General features: G+C 44.3%; 1 protein-coding gene across 1 annotated transcript in view; it reads left to right on the top strand.

Annotated features, from left to right (window-relative positions):
• LOC130404995 (disintegrin and metalloproteinase domain-containing protein 12-like) overlaps window positions 1-14680 on the top strand; it is a 39430-nt gene extending 24750 nt beyond the window's left edge. Inside the window, 12 exon segments of the mRNA XM_056609948.1 lie at window positions 66-243; window positions 1965-2054; window positions 3373-3568; window positions 3944-4052; window positions 4746-4944; window positions 5426-5503; window positions 7218-7326; window positions 7719-7857; window positions 8153-8264; window positions 10021-10296; window positions 14002-14171; window positions 14605-14680. Of these exon segments, the coding sequence (XP_056465923.1) occupies window positions 66-243; window positions 1965-2054; window positions 3373-3568; window positions 3944-4052; window positions 4746-4944; window positions 5426-5503; window positions 7218-7326; window positions 7719-7857; window positions 8153-8264; window positions 10021-10296; window positions 14002-14171; window positions 14605-14680 (1732 nt within the window).
• Window positions 14681-19934: the final 5254 nt, after the last annotated feature.

The following is a 19934-nucleotide window of genomic DNA, read 5'->3' as shown; positions in this document are numbered from 1 at the left end:
TCCCTCCCTCCATTTGAATCCACTTTAACCCAACCGAGTCCATCTACTGCTCTCCCCCCCTGCAGGTATCCCTTCCCCACGGTGTTCAGCAGCTGCAGTAAGAAGGACCTGGCGGCCAGCCTGGAGAAGGGCGTGGGCATGTGTCTCTACAACATGCCCGAGGTCAAGGTGCTCTACGGGGGGCAGAAGTGTGGCAACGGCTACGTGGAGGAGGGAGAGGAGTGCGACTGCGGGGAGCCCGAGGTAAGGCTTCGTCCGCATGGCTAGGATTCATCACGGGCCGATGAGGAGTTAAGAGGGGTTTGAGTTTAGTCCACAACAAACTGGAGGGCTTGTGTTGGAAAAAATTGAGTGTCTGGATGGAGAATTGGATGTACACTCGGTTTCACCGGTGAGACGCAACGAGATGCAATTCCCCATCAGTTCACATGCATTGAAATTTGAAATATAACCGTGATAATAGGTCTCCGCACATTAAAACCCCATATTTTCGTCTACACCCCTGAACGCGAGGTGGAGCATACTTCCAACCGTGTAGTCATTTTCATTGTTTCTGGTAAGATGAAAACAGAAAAACAACAGAACGAACGAGAAAGAAAAGTTTTGACGGCCCAATCCCGCCAGCAGGTGTGTCTGATAGTGAGCGTGTGTGTTTACATCTCTCCCTCTCCCGCACCCCACACGGCTGAACGGGCTTCTGACAGCCGCCGCCGCCGCCGTGATGTCGTTTCCCCCGAGCCGCTCCATTAATCACACGCAGCGTCCAAATGCCTGACAAATGAAACGTAGAAATGTGTAATCAGCGCGAGCCAGAGCACCAGCATTGTTTGCCGGTGCAGTTCAAACAACTTTCTGCTTTTTTCCTCTCCCTCTTTCCATCTATTTCTCGTTTTCTCTCTCCCTCTCTCTCTTTCTCGTTCCGTCTATTTCACTCTCTCTGTCTCTCTCTGTCTCTCTCTCTCTCTCTCACTCAGTTTCTCTCTCTTCCCTTCGATCTATTTCTTAATTCTTTCTCTCACCCTCTTTCTCTCTCGTTCAATGTGTTCTCATTCCCTCTCTTTCTCGGTCCGACACCCTCTCTCTCTTTTTCTAAATACAAACAAACGCATGCAAAGGCACACTCAAACGCAATGCCTTGAAACGTAGCCAGGTATTCGGTCGTTGAAGATCAAACCCACATCCATCGTCCAGCCTATTAGCCCAGACGACCCGGCCCGCCACTCAGGCAACAGAGACATTTATGGACTCTGCCCAAGAGATACATCACCTCAGCACAGAACACACATTTCCAACATCCTGCCAGTTAGTCTATTCGGCCAGAGAAACAAACAGAACCAATTCCCTCTGTTTATCGATCTGGAAATCTTCAACAAGGTTAAATCTAATGTAGCGGAGCAGTGCACGAACAAATCTAATCACAAAAGTTCTGCTCAGACTAAAGAGTGAACAAAGGAACTGAGTGCTTGGGAGACGGATGGTGATAGTGGCAGCGGGTCCCGACTGCATCTGTAAACATTTCACTCATGGCTCTTCCTGTTGAGATGCATGCACTTCCACCTGTCCTATCAGATAGGTGGGGATTACCTACACCTTCATAGCCTCCTCTAGGATTTGAATATAGTGTATATAAACAAACATTTAACAGAAGTACTAATAAAGACTGTGAACACAGTGGTCCTTCAAAAGCAGCTTATTCTCCCTCCATTGAATGACATCACCAAAAACATGTTTGGTGATTGATCTCTGTTGATGATGCAATTATTGTTTCTCTCTTCCTTTGCACTTACATGATTTTGTGTGTGTGTGTGTGTGTGTGTGTCTGTGTGTGTGTGTGTGTGTGTGTGTGTGTGTGTGTGTGTGTGTGTGTGTGTGTGTGTGTGTGTGTGTGTGTGTGTGTGTGTGTGTGTGTGTGTGTGTGTGTGTGTGTGTGTGTGTGTGTGTGTGTGTGTGTGTGCCTCTACCAGGAATGCATGAACCCGTGCTGTAACGCTACAATGTGCACTCTGAAGGGAGACTCAGTGTGCGCGCACGGACAGTGCTGTGAAGACTGCATGGTAAGGAGGAGGATCAATAACATAGCTCACAAGGATCAATGTTTAACTGTTGCATCTTAAAGGGTCAGTGAACAACAATGAACAACATGAACAACAGGTATAAAATCCAATGTTTTGGCCAGGCTCTGCCAACCGTGTGTGAACGTTCTGCTCTGCTCTCCAGTTAATAATGTTACTCTAACGTGATATTTATATATTGAGGATTGAAGAGGTTTATGTATCAAATGCACGGTTAAACACAGGGTAGTTCTGAGAATCAAAATTCTAGGGTCAAGGCCCCATCTGGGTTTTAGGTAAAAAAAAACAACAACACAATAAGTAGGACTATAAGTGCATGAAATATAGAGTTCCAGAAATCGATTTCTTTGAATAAATATATTTATAAAATACTACCTTATATATAAACTCTATAATATCCACATTATAATATATATATATATATATATATATATATATATATATATATATATATATATATTTCCCATATATAGACATTAATATTTCACTGTAAATAGAATGACATCAGAACCCAATAATTTCATACGTTCACATCGATGTGGAGGAGCGATGACGCCTGTCCCACCGCATCATGCGCATTTGCCTTTGTCATGTAAATGCATTTGTGTAAAAGAATATCACAGGTTTGTGTTTCCATTGAAAAGGTATTGTTGCTGCCGATGATGAAGTGTTTTGTAGCAGCGCATTGTGTTTGTAGCCTAGTTTCCATATTGATTCATTTTGAGAAACGTCTCTTAGCATTGATTTTATTCACGGCTAAATTACATCTTGTTCTCACGTAGAAAAGAAAGCACAGGAGATGCCTCACTGCACACCATGGAACCGTGTGTGTGGGCGTTTGTCTGCATGTGTGTTCTTGTCTTCACATGCATTTACGGACGTCAGTATGTGTCCATATTTTAATCTGTGTGCATGTGTGTACGTTTTTGCATGCATAACTGAACACTTGCGTGTGTGCATGTACCTTAGTGTCCAGCATTGACACAGACACACGGCTGTAGGTCGGCGTCTTAAACACGCCTCATTATGGCAAAAGGACTGCATTTGTATAGCTCTTTGGATAAAAGCGCTTTATAATATTTCCTGACCCTCACCCATTCTTGCCCACATTCACTCACCGTGGAGTCAACCATGCAAGGCGACAGCCATCTCGTCTTGAGCCGTTGGGGTTAGGTGCCTTGCTCAGCGACACCTCAACACTCACAGCTAGGAGGAGCCGGGGATCGAACTAGCAACCTTGCGGTTACCGGCAAACCCGCTGAGCTACTGCCGCCTCATTAAAACCAAACTGTTCCGACAGCTGAAGCTAGCGGGCACGCCGTGCCGCGAGGCGGGGAACTCGTGCGACCTGCCCGAGTTCTGCACGGGCACCACCCCCCACTGCCCGGCCAACGTGTACCTGCACGACGGCCACGCCTGCACCAGCGTGGACGGCTACTGCTACAACGGCATCTGCCAGACCCACGAGCAGCAGTGCATCACTCTGTGGGGACCCGGTGAGTCCCCGACCACAAACCTGTGTGATCGTGGTCTCTCAGACGCCCTCACGCTAGCCCCTTTGTCGATGTGTTTCTGTTCATCTGTCGACACTCGCCATCGGCCTTGCTCAAACTCTCTCTTTCACTCTCTGTTTTTCTTTCTCTCTCTTAATTAATCAGTCTGATGGCCTCTTTCACTCATTTTTACGGTTTCTTTACTCTTTGTCAAACCCATGTAGGTTTGATGAAGGGTTTAATGGGAGTTTATTTTGGGTCTTTAAATAGTTAGATTATATTCCATCTTTCCCCTCACCCGCCTCCTCTCCTCTTTTGTCCTCGAGGTCTCAATTTAAATTGCTCCTATCTTCCATCTTTCTTTTATTCTCTCTTCAGGAGCCACCCCTGCCCCGGGGATCTGCTTTGAGAGGGTGAACTCTGCGGGGGACCCCTACGGGAACTGTGGGAAAGATTCCAAGGGCTCCTTCGCCAAATGTGAGGCGAGGTAAGACCGAAACCGCTGCTACTGAGCTGGGGTGAAAAGTACACTGCACAAAACAAGCTCACTCTGTATCGTCCTCAATAATCTATCACATTAGCGCAATCAGAGACCCCGAAAAAATCTAAAAAGACTGGCGTGACACCTTATAATTGCCTCCAGCTAATTAGCTAATCAATCCATGCAATTGTTGTTCGCTAATTGTTCCGTCATCCTCACACTTGAGTGGAGTTCTCCCTAATAAAGGCCCCCCGCTAATTGATGTAATTGCTCTAATGAATGGAGCACTTAGCAGAGTTGTTCACTGCCTTTGAGCGATTATCATCACAGGCGGAAAATGCACTCAATACCCAAAATGCACGCTTAGATGTTGATGTGATACTGTTGTTACGACCCGTCCTAGGGGTAACCAGGGCGTGCCCTGGTTGTGCATCTGGTTATAAGCATCGGTTCATTTATTGTCTTTGTTTTGACAGTTTACATATCACTCATTAACACAATCACGCAAGTAGTGCTATCTTTTTACAAATTAATATATGTGTGTGTGTGTGTGTGTGTGTGTGTGTGTGTGTGTGTGTGTGTGTGTGTGTGTGTGTGTGTGTGTGTGTGTGTGTGTGTGTGTGTGTGTGTGTGTGTGTGTGTGTGTGTGTGTGTGTGTGTGTGTGCGTGTGTGTGTGTGTGTGTGTGTTTGACACACAGGGACGCAAAGTGTGGTAAAATCCAGTGCCAGGGAGGGGCCAATCGCCCCGTCATTGGAACGAATGCCGTTTCCATAGAAACCAACATCCCCCTGCAGGAAGGGGGTCGCATTCTGTGTCGGGGGACCCACGTGTACCTCGGGGATGACATGCCGGACCCCGGACTGGTTCTATCCGGTACCAAGTGTGGCGAGGGAATGGTGAGGGGAAACGCTTTGGACATGCTGTAATATTCAACCGTTCACATTCTCAATACATAGTACTGCAGAACTAACACCAACCGTTAACCCCTTCCTCAACTCAATACATACCACTGTAGAACTAACACTCATCCTTTCAGATGCTCAATACATACTACTGTAGAATAAAACAATAACCTTTAACCCTTTCACATGCTCAACACATAGTACTGCAGAACACTAACCCGTTCACCTACACAATACATAGTATTGCAGAACTAGCATTAACCCTTTCACATACTCAATACAAACTAACACTGACCTTTAACCCTTTCACATGTTCAATACATACTACTGCAGCACGAACACTAACCCTTTCACCTACTCTATAAATATTATATACTGCAATATACTGCAGCCCTAAACCTGTGTACCTACAATACACTTACTTGCTCTTCATATACAGTACACATGCTTACGTATATTCTCTCCATCTGAAAAGATGTGCCTGAACCGCCAGTGCCAGAACGTCAGTGAGTTTGGCGTTCATGAATGTTCTGGAAAGTGCAGCGGCCGTGGGGTGAGTTGTGCAACACCAGATGGTGGCTCCATGTTCTTGGTTTTGTGTTATTTTTTAAAGTGTTACCTCTGGATGGGACAAAAGCTGCACAGGAACTACATTCATAACTGTAGTCACCATTAGACATTAGGGGGATTATCTACCTTTGTAGACCTTTAGCCAACTATATCATCCAAAGGGATGAGGGTTCGCCCTCTTGTTCGAGAAAGCCTCCAAGTAGGCTGTGGATCAAATACAGTACTTTAGTGCTGGGATTCAAACCCCCGAGGTCTTACACTATCCTGCTCCATGTATAGATGATTTAATTCAGGTAAAAAGTCATTACAATTTGGTTTAAAGTTGTAGACAATATGTTCAAGGGATTGCTCCGAGGCTCATTAAAAATCGATCTATTTCGGTACCTCTTGTAATTCTCCTCAAGTGCAATTATTGTAGCATTTCATCATTTAAAGTATGCGGAGGAGCAATGCTAACCACGGCATTAGGGGAACAGTGTTTGCTATCTGTCTTCGCTGTGCGGCGCGGAGGCAACAATGGACCTACAGTGTGAGTTATGGCAGCTGTGCCGTTCTATCAATCTTTATTGGCCCTCTGAGGTGAAATCAATTCTGTTAAACAGCCTCGTTTACACCCCGCTTAAGGATCTGTCCGTCATCTGTGGAGTTTGCTGCAAGGAACTGTACGGTATACAAAAAAATACCTTTTAGGATAACCTGCTTCTAATCACTTAACCTGTCATCTTTTTTTAAGTCTACATCTCAAAAGCATATCGGTGATGTATTTGTAAAATATAGAAAATATAAAAAAGCTGACTGATGAAGACGTGTCAACTGGGGAAAATACCTTCTAAACCTTCTGAAATACCAATAGGATCAGGACAATGGCCGGTGCTTGCTTTAAACAAGTTCAGATTTCTCTTCCCGTTTTCTTATCAATATTTGAACAGAACTCTTTCATCTTTTATGTACTTTGTGGTTTAGCTCTGCTAAGGCTTCGCCTGCAGCCAGATTTACTTTTTAAAATGGCTTCAGCCGAACTTCAGTCTCTATCACAGAGATGAATGAAACTATATGTTTTACATCTCCTGATCGACTGATCAAATCATTTCCTTTTTCCCAATGCATAATAGATCAAAGTGCTTAAAGCACTTATTATTCAGAAACAGTCTGTAACAACAGATAAGTATGTTTGGGATCAGCGACAACAAGCTAAGGAAACGTATACTGAAAACTTTGTTGGCTGGAAGTTAAGAATCAATGTGTTAAATCTTGCTTAATCCTGAGATTTGTTTTTATTAAGTTTTGTTCACTGATAGACAATTTCTGAATTGTGTGAGATGAGCATTTCCAATAGCATTTACATTTCCTGTGAATAGTTCTAGCACTGTGTACAGGATTAAACACAGTAAACAAATATTTAATAATTCATAGTGAAATATTGCAGTAATTGGCATATTCTTATTTCTGGCTGTTTGCTGGCATATAAGACAGATATTTAACTTGACTTTGTTGGTTGAAGAATTGTTAAAGGGGAGAAATCCCTGTCTACTAACAGTCTAATGATTCGTAGCTATGAGCAAACTTCTAGTAAATATCTATAACAACCAACTGTAAGAAAAATTGGGGTTTGCGAGAACTTTCAGACCTTAGTGAGCTCCCTGGCCAGAGGCGGTGGGGGAGCCCTGACCTGATGAGTGCTGATGTTGTGTTCCCAGGTGTGCAACAACAAGAAGAACTGCCACTGTGAGTCCCATTGGGCGCCCCCTCTCTGCCAGGGTTCAGGCTTCGGGGGCAGCCTCGACAGCGGGCCCATGAGAGTGGCAGGTAGGCTGTCTCTTCACACCTCCACAGCTACTGATGACCTAAAGAACCCAGTGCCGATATACTGTTTAGCATTCGTATAGCATGCAGGATAGTCTGGTGGTAAGGGTGTTTAACTCCAAGACAAAATTGAAAATGCCCCAAGAGAAAATATGTTGAAATTAATCATTAAGGAATTTATTAATTGATTAACTTGTATTTAAATGAAAGGTATCTTATATGAGGGTTCTGCTTATTGTATCAGTTGCTATATAATTGTCCCTTCTCTCCCGACATTATGTCATGCGTGTGTCATCGTATGCGTCCTTGTGCTGTGCGTGTGCGTCATCATCTTGTCCCACATGTAGACGTGCGCGTGTGCGTATTAACGTGTGTGTTGTCATACGGCGTGTCAGCGGACAGTGTGTCGGTTACCGTGGCGATCCTGGTGCTCCTGGCCATCCTGTTAGGTCTCACCCTGGTGGTGTTCCTCAAGAGGAAGTCAGTGCTGCACTTCCTGTTCGCCAAGAAGAACAACAGCATGTGGAAGCTCAGGTGACCCTCCTCGCCGCACTCAGAGCTCCACCGAGCCTGGCTTCCTCAACAGCGTGGTCTGACACATCAACACTGGTTCTTGCGAAAGAAATCCCGGAAAGGTTGGACCGTTGACCCTCATTGGTTCACCTTGGAGACCACTTATCCCGGACCGAGGACGTCAATGCTCCAACTTTTCCCGGATCTATTGTTTTGTCGGAAAAGGGAGTTGATTTTATGCATGAGCCGTACTCTAATGTTACAAAGTTCTAGAGCGTCGTCCCTTTAATAAGAAATACTGTTTGTTTCTCTGCAGATCTATTGAGGCGAGCAGACCCAACAGTCCCACAAAGACCCAGTCCATGTTCAGATTGTCCCCACAGCGCAAGTCCCCAATCAGGTCCTCTGGAAACCACAACATATACAAGGTAGCTGGCATTCTCAGTTGCTTCCTCCACCTCTCTCTCTTCCTTTCTCTCTCTCTCGATCTGCACTTTGTCTTCTGAAGAGATAAGTTCTGGCGAAAGTACAGTGTCTGTGTGTGTGTGTGTTCGCGTGTCCACTTGCATCCGCATACACATGTGTGTTTGTGTGGGCCTGTGTGTAAACATGTGTTAACTCCTGTCACGCTCCTTGACTATGATTGCTATTGTAATAATTCTCAATTAGAGGCTGTGGGTCTCTGCAGTAGGCCGACAATAAGCCAGGGTTTGGCACGGTCACGCTTATCCAAACCTATTTACCTACCGGCTCGGTGTGAAAACAAACAGGGGGGCAGGCGAGGTAATTGATTCAGACACAGAGTCTCTCTCTTGAAGAAATATGAATTATAGTGAGTCGTTGGCAGCAGCCAGAAGTGTGTGGGATACAATGACGCTGGGTGTTTTAATGAATAGAAAACTGTCATAATACTCCTGCCGGTTATATTGTTTCTGTCCTCGGTGAAATGGTTTTTTGGTTTTTTTGTGCTCTTCCAGGCGGCACAATGCGCTTGATTGATTCAGGCATGCCAGGTGGAATGGGATGGATGTTTGTACTCGAGTCAAACGTTGACATTGGGTTTGGCGAGAGCGGTGTGTGCTGTTGGTTAATACATGCGTCTCATTCGTGCAGGGATGTACTGTATTCATTCCATGTTATTTATAATTCAGGAATTCGATGTAAGACATGTCCTGACATTTGGAATTTGGCGATGTATTTAAATTATAATGCACATGAAGACTTTGACAATGAAACATTGACTTTGACGTTAGGTTTGACATTGAGTTTTCTTTGGTTTGCTCATCATTGCTTCAATGTTTTACTAGATGCACGTACTGTATTTCCCGCACCAAAGAACCACGTCAACAACCCCTGCCTCAAATACTTCTCCGTGTAACACATTCACTGTCAGAAACGTATCGCTTGAAATCGGTACGAACAGAAATCCCGCCGTCTTCCCTTTGCAAAAACAAAGTTAGGTTTGTCTGCCAGCAGAGTGTTTGGAGACGGACGAGAGGCAAGCAACAGACTAGACGAGTGACTCGATTGCAGAATGATGTGTGGTCCTATTATCTGTCCTCAGACGGGAGCAGACAAGACTCTCAGACTTCTGCGGTTGTTAACCTTTATAACTCCACACGCCGGCTTCTCTCATGACACTCTGGCATCGAGGCTGCAATACAACCACAAGTTACTCCATAAATGTGTCTTTCACGACATGGATAAATACCCTGCTCGGGTGTGATCAGCCAGCACCAGTTAAATCACTTAATTATCTCTGGTGGACGTCCACTATACCGTCCAACTGGGAGGGTAATTGGGAATGGCCGATTACACTGGGTCATCCAGATGTACAGATGGCCGGCTCCCATCTTTACAAGGTGTGTGTGTGTGTGTGTTCGTGCATGCGTGTGTGTGTGTGTGTGTGTGTGTGTGTGTGTGTGTGTGTGTGTGTGTGTGTGTGTGTGTGTGTGTGTGTGTGTGTGTGTGTGTGTGTGTGTGTGTGTGTGTGTGTGTGTGCGTGGAAATTATGCAGAACACGGGACAGAAATGTTCTTGCTGGAAGGGACAACACATTTATCGATGAAACGATGAACTTAATAACTAAAAAATAATGTCATTGTCTCTCCTCTCTCCCTCCCGCTCTGTTCCCCCCTCGTTCTCACCCTCTCTCCCGTGCTCGCTCTCTCGCTCTCCCCCCAGCCCTCTCTCCTGAGTTCAGAGCCCCTGCTGCCCCCCTGCAACCTCCAGTCCCAGAGCCTGCGGCGCCTCCCGGTCTACCAGCCGCTGCACATCAGCCACCCCATGCCCGTGTCCCTGAGCGTGGGCCGGTCCAGCCAGCCCACCCTGCCTCCCCTCCCAGCCCACCACAGGCTGAGGCCGACCCACCCTGCCTCCCACCTGCCCCTGCAGTTGGCCGCCGGCACCACGCCCTTCCACAGCCTGCCTCGCCAGCCCACCTCCTACATACTGGACCAGGTGTGTGTCATTCTGCACTCTCTGTCTATTCTACCGGGGGTCTCTTGTGTTTGGGTGTTATTCTGCTAGTTGTGTGTGGGTGTGGGTGTTATTCTGCAAGTCTATTCTACTGGGGATCTTTTGTGTGTGTGTTTGTTATTCTGCTAGTCTATTCTACTGGGGATCTTTTGTGTGTGGGTGTGTGTTATTCTGCTAGTCTATTCTATTGGGGGTCTTTTGTGTGTGGGTGTGGGTGTTATTCTGCTAGTCTATTCTACTGGTGGTCTTTTGTGTGGGTGTGTGTATTATTCTGCTAGTCTATTCTATTGGGGGTACTTTGTGTGTGGGTGTGGGTGTTATTCTGCTAGTCTATTCTACTGGTGGTCTTTTGTGTGGGTGTGTGTATTATTCTGCTAGTCTATTCTATTGGGGGTACTTTGTGTGTGGGTGTGTGTATTATTCTGCTAGTCTATTCTACTGGGGATCTTTTGTGTGTGGGTGTGTGTGTTAGTCTGCTAGTCTATTCTATTGGGGGTCTTTTGTGTGTGGGTGTGTGTTATTCTGCTAGTCTATTCTACTGGGGGTCTTTTGTGTGTGGGTGTGTGTGTTATTCTACCAGTATAATCTATTTGAGGGTATTTTGTGTGTGCGTGTATGTCTGCATGTGCGTGTGTGCGTGCATGTGTGTGTGTGATGAGAGTCTTGTTGTAATTAGCCCAGCAGATGTGGATTTCAAATTGAAAATGACACCGGGTTTTGTTTTGGATGGTTATTGCGTCTCAATGAGGCCGTTCAATATCACATTGTTGTCACAACCGCGGTTAATGAGGAGGAAATCATAAATATGTATGCAGCGGCCCGCCGAATAATGCTTTGAAAGGGAACGCCGTTTGCTAATGTATTTCTTCATACAAAACAGAGCATTAAGAGTCAGGACACCATCTTGCGTCTCCGCGGTTAACCAGTCCCCGTATTGATGTTGGGCTGCGACTGATCAGGCTCCTTGAGTATCGACTGCAGAGAGGGGGTCTGCTGATGGGGCTTCTCTCTTCATTATGGGATGCAGGGGGGAAGCAGTGAACCCACGGGGTCTGCCCGCAGTTGTTCCCGCCGCTTTGATTTGGTCCGGTTGGTCTCGGCAAACGCGCCAATTTAAGAATGTCAGGGCCTTTAGGCCGGACCACCTCCAGGGCTACTGGACCCCCCCCCCCCCCCCCCCCCCCCGCTGCCCCTCACATCCAGACACTACCAGGGGGAGGGAGGGGGGGGGGGGGGGGTATCAGATGTGGAGGAAGGCACTTTGTCTGCTGGATGCAGATCATGAAATCACTTCCAGACGTGAAGATAAACATGATAGAGGGACCAGAGAGAGAGAGTGAGAGAGAGAGATGAGATGGTTCATAGCTCAGGTAACCGACGGCAAAACACCCATTATATACAATTGAGAAAACACTATTCGACAAAAGAGAACTAATGGGAATAGGATAATGAATGATTTCCATCTGTGTATACATTTTACAAGTTATGATTTGTGGTGGTTAGGCCTGTGTTTCAGAAGTGACCTCTGTTTAATTTCTTGATACATGTCATTAAGGAACAGGTGGGGGTTAGGGCACCTTGCTCTCAGATGACACAACACAGACATTGGGGATAAAACTCAAATTCCCAGGCTTTGGGCTGGGAATCCACCCCCCTAAGCACTTTACTATCCTGCCCCTATATCTGATTTCTCAGCATTGAAGAATTAGTTGGGAATGAAGTACAGAAGATAATCCTGCTTGGATTTACGCTAATTAAAAACCAAGCAGCCGTGTGAAGCCAACGTTGTGAGAGCGAATAATTTGAATAGAAGGCATGTTTACATGATTAGCCAATCATGTAAACCCTATTTCAAACAACATGTAGTGGCTAGAATTGTAAACCTTGTAAAAGGCTTATTTTTAGAAAGAGAAACAGAATTGTTCATGTTTTATTGGCCAATGGGTCAGCGTTGTATCTTCGGCAAATGAAGTGAGCATGTTTTATCAATCAGCGACCAAATAAGGCAACACTTATTTCCAAACTGCCAGGCCATCATTGAAAAAATATATATTCTGTACATATGTATAATATATACTTGCTAAAAAGTACAAGGGTCCAAAATGAACCCAACCCAGTTAACTTTCTCTTTGAAATCTCCTAAACGTTCACCTGAGGACCTAGTGGTCATAATAACTTCAGCATAGCAGCTGAGACATTCTAACAGATGTGGGTTTTTTGTTCTGCTGTTTGAGGTTACACGAAATGCTTACTTTTTTGGCGAATTTGAAGAGCTTAGCATGAGATACTTGTTACGGTTCCAAACAATCATCTGTTCCAAACACTCCTGCTGTATTCCACTCAGCGGTCCACAGCCCTGCCTCCCTAGCAGACCTCAGAAAGGCTTTGAGATGCTGCAGTCTGCTGCACTCTGAATACACAACAACATAGCCAATCGAGGGACTATTTTTACTTGAACGTCAAACCACAAAAAGGTTGTTAGATTCAATCACTTGATTACTTGACTTCATTCCAAATTGCCATGATGAAATGAAGGTCTCAAGCCTCGTGATCAGGTAATTCATCAAGACAATTGAAACCACCGAATAAAACGAAAAGTACTTTATTTGTCCTCTACGTTTCTAAGGTGTGTTATGTGTGTTGTGCATGAATCGAGCAATTCCTTCAGCACATCTCAATAGGTGAATAGCACGTGAACAATATGAAAAATAATGGTCCCTCTGGGAGGACATTGGGGTAGCCAATTATCCGCGGTACCTCTCACCTTGCGACTGGCGCCACTCGGCAGGCCCCATGGCGGCAGGCCCCATGGAGGTCCTCACAAACAGGTCTTAACCGGAATGCGTGTAAACACATCGGCGCGATAACCTTGTGTGACTTTGTTTCTCGTTGTCAATGCTTTTTTTTTTGCTTTTTTTTTTCTCAGCTCCTTCTTCGCAACTCTGTTCATGAATGATTTAGTGCCCCCCTTCACATTGTTGTCTGAATGGTATGCATGAAGTGATATGCTAATAATTTTGGTTTCAATTTTCTGTAAGATGCTTCTGTAAATTCTTATGCAGCTCAAGGACTTCTCCATTTATGCGATCTGAATATGTATGTGGAGAGAGACAGTGTGTGTGTGTGTGTGTGTGTGTGTGTGTGTGTGTGTGTGTGTGTGTGTGTGTGTGTGTGTGTGTGTGTGTGTGTGTGTGTGTGTGTGTGTGTGTGTGTGTGTGTGTGTGTGTGTGTGTGTGTGTGTGTGTGTGTGTGTGTGTGTGTGTAAGGATCAATAAATGAACAAAGTGCTGTTGTACTCTATATGCCCAGTGAGTCTACATACCATATCAGTAATCCATATTTCGGGGATTACCGATATGGTATGACGTTACATGTGGCCTACCATTCGTTCCTCATAGCATGTTACATCCACCCTTTCAATAAATAACAGAACTGCTCACTGCAGGCACTGCACAGTGTTGGAGTCTCCAATAGAAAGCAACAAACACAGTTATGTCGGAAAACAGACACTGACCAACAAGGTCTTGCACTTCGGTCAGAGAGGACGTAAAACCCATGAGCTCTTTAGTATATAAACAAGTTTCAACTGAACAACGGATTTTATATACATCCTTTTGTTGAGCCACACACACACACACAACGTGACGTCCACCACTAAGTAAATGTCTTTGTGTTGTCGGGCTTTAGGACCCAGAGAAGCCCCGCCCGCCCCAGAAGCCGCTGCCTGCTGACCCGCTGGGCCGGAGATGTCGGCCGAGCTTCCACGCCCACGGGGGCGTACCCCTCCCCATCCCCATCCCCACCGTGCCCAGACCCCCACCCAGCATCCCCCTTCCCAGCATCCCCCTCCCCAACAGGTAGGTCTGTCCATGAGGATCGAACCCAGTACCTGGACCTGGGTCATACCCAAAAGTATAATGACTGAGACTAGTTAATAGTCCTGCCGTTGACCTTAACGTAGGCAATAGGCAGTAGCCCTGGGGTTGGTTCCCTGGCGCTGCCCTCTGCCTGCCCACTGCTCCTAGTGTTCCTAGAGCTGCTAGCGCTGATAGTGATGGGTTAAATGCAGTCCTCCATTCCCTTCGGGATCAACAAAGTATTTCAGATTCTATTGAATTTAAAAAGATAAAGATTATCCCCCTAGCCGGTACATAGTCCTGTCCCCCGTTTATCCATAATAATAATGAACTGCATTTATGCTACACTTTACAAGCGCTTTACATGATGTGTACAAGTGGGCACGACGTGCAGCCTCATCGCTGATGTTTGCATGCTCTGTTCCCCGTCCAGGCACTCCCCTCCGTTACCCCGCATCCCCCCCAAAGCCCACAAGGTCTACCGCAGTGACGCCATCTCGTTGGAGTAGCCAACCCCTCCGAGGGAGAGACAAAGACCACGACGACGTGGACATCACGTTTGATTTGCACTATTTCACGAGCCCCGAGAAAACGTTCCGGTGACAGGTTAGGACAGGGCGCGGTTCTCGGGGCGGTCATGAAAAGGGAAAAGGAGGGCTGCCGTCCCGTCCTGGTGCTACGCCTTTATAAGGCGCTGACGTAGTCCTCACTCAGGTACACATGAACTTTAATTTATCTGTTTCGTATTTATTAGGACTTTGTGCAACCTGACGGAGGCGAAGGACGATTAGTTTTTGTTTTGTTTTCACACAAAAGTAAAGAAAGAGCAACATGAAAAGCGGTGAAGTATGACTTGTTATTTTTGGCTTCACCGGGCGATTTAATACTTTAATATGACAATGTGGGTGAACAGTTTTATAGAGAAGGGAAATCTAATTTATTCAGTTTTTCAAACGATAGGGGTTCATGGCTTGGGTTATTGCTCCCCGTGCATCTCTGAAGTCACGTCGACGCAAGTGTTTTACAACGTAGACTAACTCTCGCTCGGATACCCTTTTAACATGAACACTTTAACATCCATGTATACACAGCGAGCTGCCAGGATTTTTTTGCTTTCTCTCCATTTAATTGCAGAGGGTCCCATGACTTCACGCTGGCAGGACATTAAAGTTTTCTATCATGAAAGTTTTCTATCGCGCCTCGTCAGAAAAACACCCGCAGCGAGGTACAAAGGCTTGCACATGACCTTATAAGTACACTGTTGTGAGAGACGGGCAGAACGATAGTTACCGTTTAACGTTTTCACTTCTTCATGACACCCACATAGTCAGGCTGAATACAGATGAACAGACGCACACTTCAGAGTTGTGTTTTTCACAGGTTTTACGGTAAAAAACTCCAGCAGACTGGTGCTACTTGGCATGCTAACGCAGACATGGAACACGCCAAACAAGAATGACATCAGCGCTGCCTTCAGCTTCCCAGAGTGAAATTATTATTTTCTTTCTTTGATAACACATCCAAGCACTACATTTGGATTTTATGATTCATTGACACAATTTTCTTTTGATTTTATTTCCTCCAAGAGCCGATAAAAGTTATTAACACACACACACACATAATTATTTTGTGTTTGAATATGTTTTCCATTGGCGTCAGCTTTTGGATTACATGCTTTGTATGTCAGCTCAGCCAGATCCAGTGCATGTTGTGTTGCATCCACAAGACATTGAAAACCCTCAGACATGTTGCTCTGCTCTCATAGGGCCATAATCACATACTGTAGCCTACTTGAGTCAATCTCATGGTTTTTGATGCAGTACACAGCATGCCTGCTTACAGAGTATGTTCTCTTCACTGGAAACTCTGTACATGTCTGCACTGTGTGTGTATTTGTTCCTCCTCAAGATGTATTGCTGTTTGTATGTTCCAAATGATTGTCGATTTCCATCAGGCGTTCAGAAGCCATTGTATAGTGTAAATATACTTTTTTAACAACTAGTATAACATATTTTCCACTCAAAGGATTAAAAGGGAATTTACAAAAAGCTAAAATTGAAGAAAAATAGGTTTATGATGAGGTCATGATGATGAAGTGGAAATTTGCAGAGAAATGAAAATGGGGGCGAAATAAAAGACACTGAACTCTATCATCTTTTGTGTTGTTTCATTCGCTCCAAATACCCCTTTTCAAGGTTATTCAGAAAGTTCAAAATAAAAGCGTGAATGACCTTGTGCGACACATGTCTTCCCAACCTACTCCTGGAGAACGTCCATGTAGCGTGAACATTTCACCAAGTAGGCTTTCAATTCAAGGATGTGCTATTAAACCATTAATGGAATCCATTTTGATTTTGAGATGTTTGATGGAACGGTAGTCATGTAATTAGCCATGAACACTGTTGGTAACAAAGCCATTACATTTGCTCACATTGTTGAACATGTTTAATGGCCATTAATTTCCTTGCAAATTAGATGTTATTATTATAATTGCTATACTCAAACAGACCTTTATAGCAAGGATACAATCTTTTCAGCCATTGATGAAAGCAGTTAAGGTGGTATAATCTTACCTGTGGCCATCCAAAGAGTCGTTACTACTTAAGTATGCATTTAAAATGTTGATGTGGGTTCCATTGCCAGCATGTATAACCTGAACAAAGTTTTAAAAAATGACGTCAAAACTTTTATTTCGAAAAGTTATTCAATTAAATCGCAAACCCTTCAACTTCAAGGCCAATAGAAATTGAATATATTCCTTGTGTCCCTTTCCTCTGCAGTTTCTTGCTTCAGTGAGTGTATATTCTGTTCGAGAAGAGGACATTGTAGATACCCAGGAAGCGTGAAATAGAGCCCTCTCGTAGTTGAATAAATACGTAAGGCCTACCCCTCTTCCATATGCTTTTGCCCTCTTCGCTGCTCCACCATCATATTTGGAAAGGCCAATTATGACAAAAACATACGTATGTAGGCCTACTAATGGCCTAATTCTATTGACCTATATAACAGAATTGCCCTTTTTCTATGTCATAAACAAAGAAATCAGTCCCTTGAGAAACCTTGTTCTCTCAAATGTGAAGTTAAATCAGCTTAATATCCACAAACATAGGGGTGGTGGTGCCGCCAATACACCCACATCTCGTGTTCTCTCGTTCTGGACGGTCCGCTCCGCTGTGATGGTTCAGGACTGCCACCTAGTGTTCACCGCTGGTCGCCACGGTTACCATACCCGTCAAGTACGGCCTAAATAAAACCTTTTGATGGTCCGACATGACAAATTATAGCTCTTCAATCTTACGTGCAGCACCTTTAATTAACTGTGGGTGTCAGCTGCCAGCTACTCTTAGTTCTCATTAGACATCCATGTAATTGAGACAACTTGAAATATGTTGTGTAGATCTGCACCTGCACTCAAATCCATGAAGGGTATATTACATCATGCAAATGATTGACATGCTGAAAGGCTCATTTGATTAATTCAATTTCAAGCACATCTGGTGATCTTTTGGCAGTGATTTTTAGGCAAAGGTAACACATGGCCAAGTTTGGGCTGAAGGTCAGAAGGTTGTTGGATATTCGGCAGATATTCGCATATTCATTTCGGGTTCATCCGCAGTTCCTGCCGTGCTTTAGCCTACAGTTTTTTTCAATTGCAAAACACATTTTGCAAAACTTGGCTCATTGGGTCAAAACTCAACACACAAGCAAATAAGACACTGAGAAATATAGCCTACCATTCACATCTAGGCCTATGTCAAATTGAAACTCTTCTATCGAAACCTAACAATCCTCTGTCAAAATGTCACTGATGAAAAAAATGATACACACTTGTATCATATGAATACGCTTTCAGCAGCAACACACTAGTCTACTTTATATAAAACACTGCAGTCTTCCATATTCACTGTTTTTATTCAGTTTCAAAGAAGGCACGTTTTCACAACAACCAAAAAATCAAATGCTCAATATACATTGCAGTACAGTACTTTACAGTTCAGTAAATTCAGTTCAAGCTAAAATATATCAAAAATTAACCAAAAATACACAACTGTACTGTACATAAACACAGAAAAACACGGAAATTGGAGTGGGCTTATGGATCCTCGCCTTGTGTGCCGAATCTATCCATGGATTGACCTTACCTCAATGTCTGCACAGGCCTGTTCCATTGCCTGCAGAAGAGGCATGCGAGCATGTGGTTGGCGGTCATACACTACATCCTCAAGCCGAAAAAACCCTTCTATAGGGTTTAGAAATGGCGAGTATACGACTTCAAATTGTTTATGGCTGGTGTACCAGTTCCGGATCAAAGCAGCCCGATGGAAATTAACATTATCCCAGACAAAAACAAACCTGGGCTGCTCTGATCTGTCCTGTTCAGCTGCATCATGAAGTGCATCTAGAAGTGTGATGATATGTTGGGTATTGTAGGGACCTATTTTTGCATGATGGTGCAGTTACCCTCAAAGGCGTATGGCGGCACACAATGATATATTTCCCCCGCGCTGCCCCGGGACGTGCACAATTGCCCTTTGGCCTTTTTGTAGATGGCTGATAGGTGTTCAGTTTTGTAAGTAAGTGTTTTGAGGTGTATTTAAGTATTTTCAATTACCCAATGTGTTAATTATTTTGAATAGATGTGTTTTCCCAATGATATACTGAGATGTCATTTTTGAACGAAGTGTCTTATGTTTGAAATAGTGTGTAGTGTATAGGAGCAAGTTTGTTGCAGAAAGGAGCAAGTGTGCTGTAGAATAGCAACTAAAGTGCAAAGCAGTGCTTTTGTTTAAGGAATGGGAACATGTGTTTAAGGTATAGTAACAAAAACTTCAAGTTGTGTTACTTTGGTCTCACTCTCAGCATGTGTCTATAGTGTTCAAGCAATTGAAAAACACTGTAAGTCAGTCATTAGTCGAGCCAGGTTTTCCGCTTAGGTTCAGTGCGCTTTCACGGGAAAGGGGCATTTTTCCCGTCATATTACTCACCTTTACAAACTGGATAGATCAAGAGCAGTCTATTGCACTCAAGAGGAACATGACTATCAATATTATAAATCAGAACAGCTAGGGGCAACACAGTTGCACATAATAAGGATAGGGTGGCGTGCTGGCAAAAAACAGCCGATACGATTTAACTAAGGCTCTTACAAAACTCAAATGAAGAGCTGAGGCAGGGAGGCAACAGAGATCAGAGAGTTGAACAGGTGTGCACCATTTATGATGGGCCTCTCTTCTGATTGGCCAGAGCAACCCTCTTGCTCACCTGTGAAGAAAAGGGGGAGGCGAAAACTGTAGAAAACACAGGTACAGATTCAGGGCCTGTAACACCCCCAGCCTTATAAGTCCAAACCTATGGTTTGGGACTAAATACAAAAAAAGGTGCTGGAACGGGTCCAGGACCTATTTTTAGTTGATCTTAGTACGGTGACATAATTTGAATTTAGTGTTACAACATAAAGTTTACTTTAATAGGCCTACTGCCACATAAAGTGTACTGTAAGCACTGGGCTAGGGTCAGTACAGCATCTGTATTTGTTATTTATGTTCATGTTTTCTAGGTGCAGCTATCTACCTCAATGAGTAATCACCTTCATGCAAAGAATAATGTGTAATTTTGTAAATAAAAAAAATTATATAATAAAAAAAAGTAAAGTTTATTCTCTTAACAGTTATTTCCTCATATTTTCAAATCCGTTCATGCTACAATAATACCAACTGAATAGTTCATCTTTGTGTTGCTTTACCGCTGTTATCAGGGCTAGTC

Source organism: Gadus chalcogrammus, chromosome 15 (genome assembly GCF_026213295.1).
Source record: "Gadus chalcogrammus isolate NIFS_2021 chromosome 15, NIFS_Gcha_1.0, whole genome shotgun sequence".
Taxonomy (NCBI): Eukaryota; Metazoa; Chordata; class Actinopteri; order Gadiformes; family Gadidae; genus Gadus; species Gadus chalcogrammus.
The sequence above is the reverse complement of the archived record's forward strand: the minus strand, read 5'-3'. Positions and strand labels throughout refer to the sequence as shown.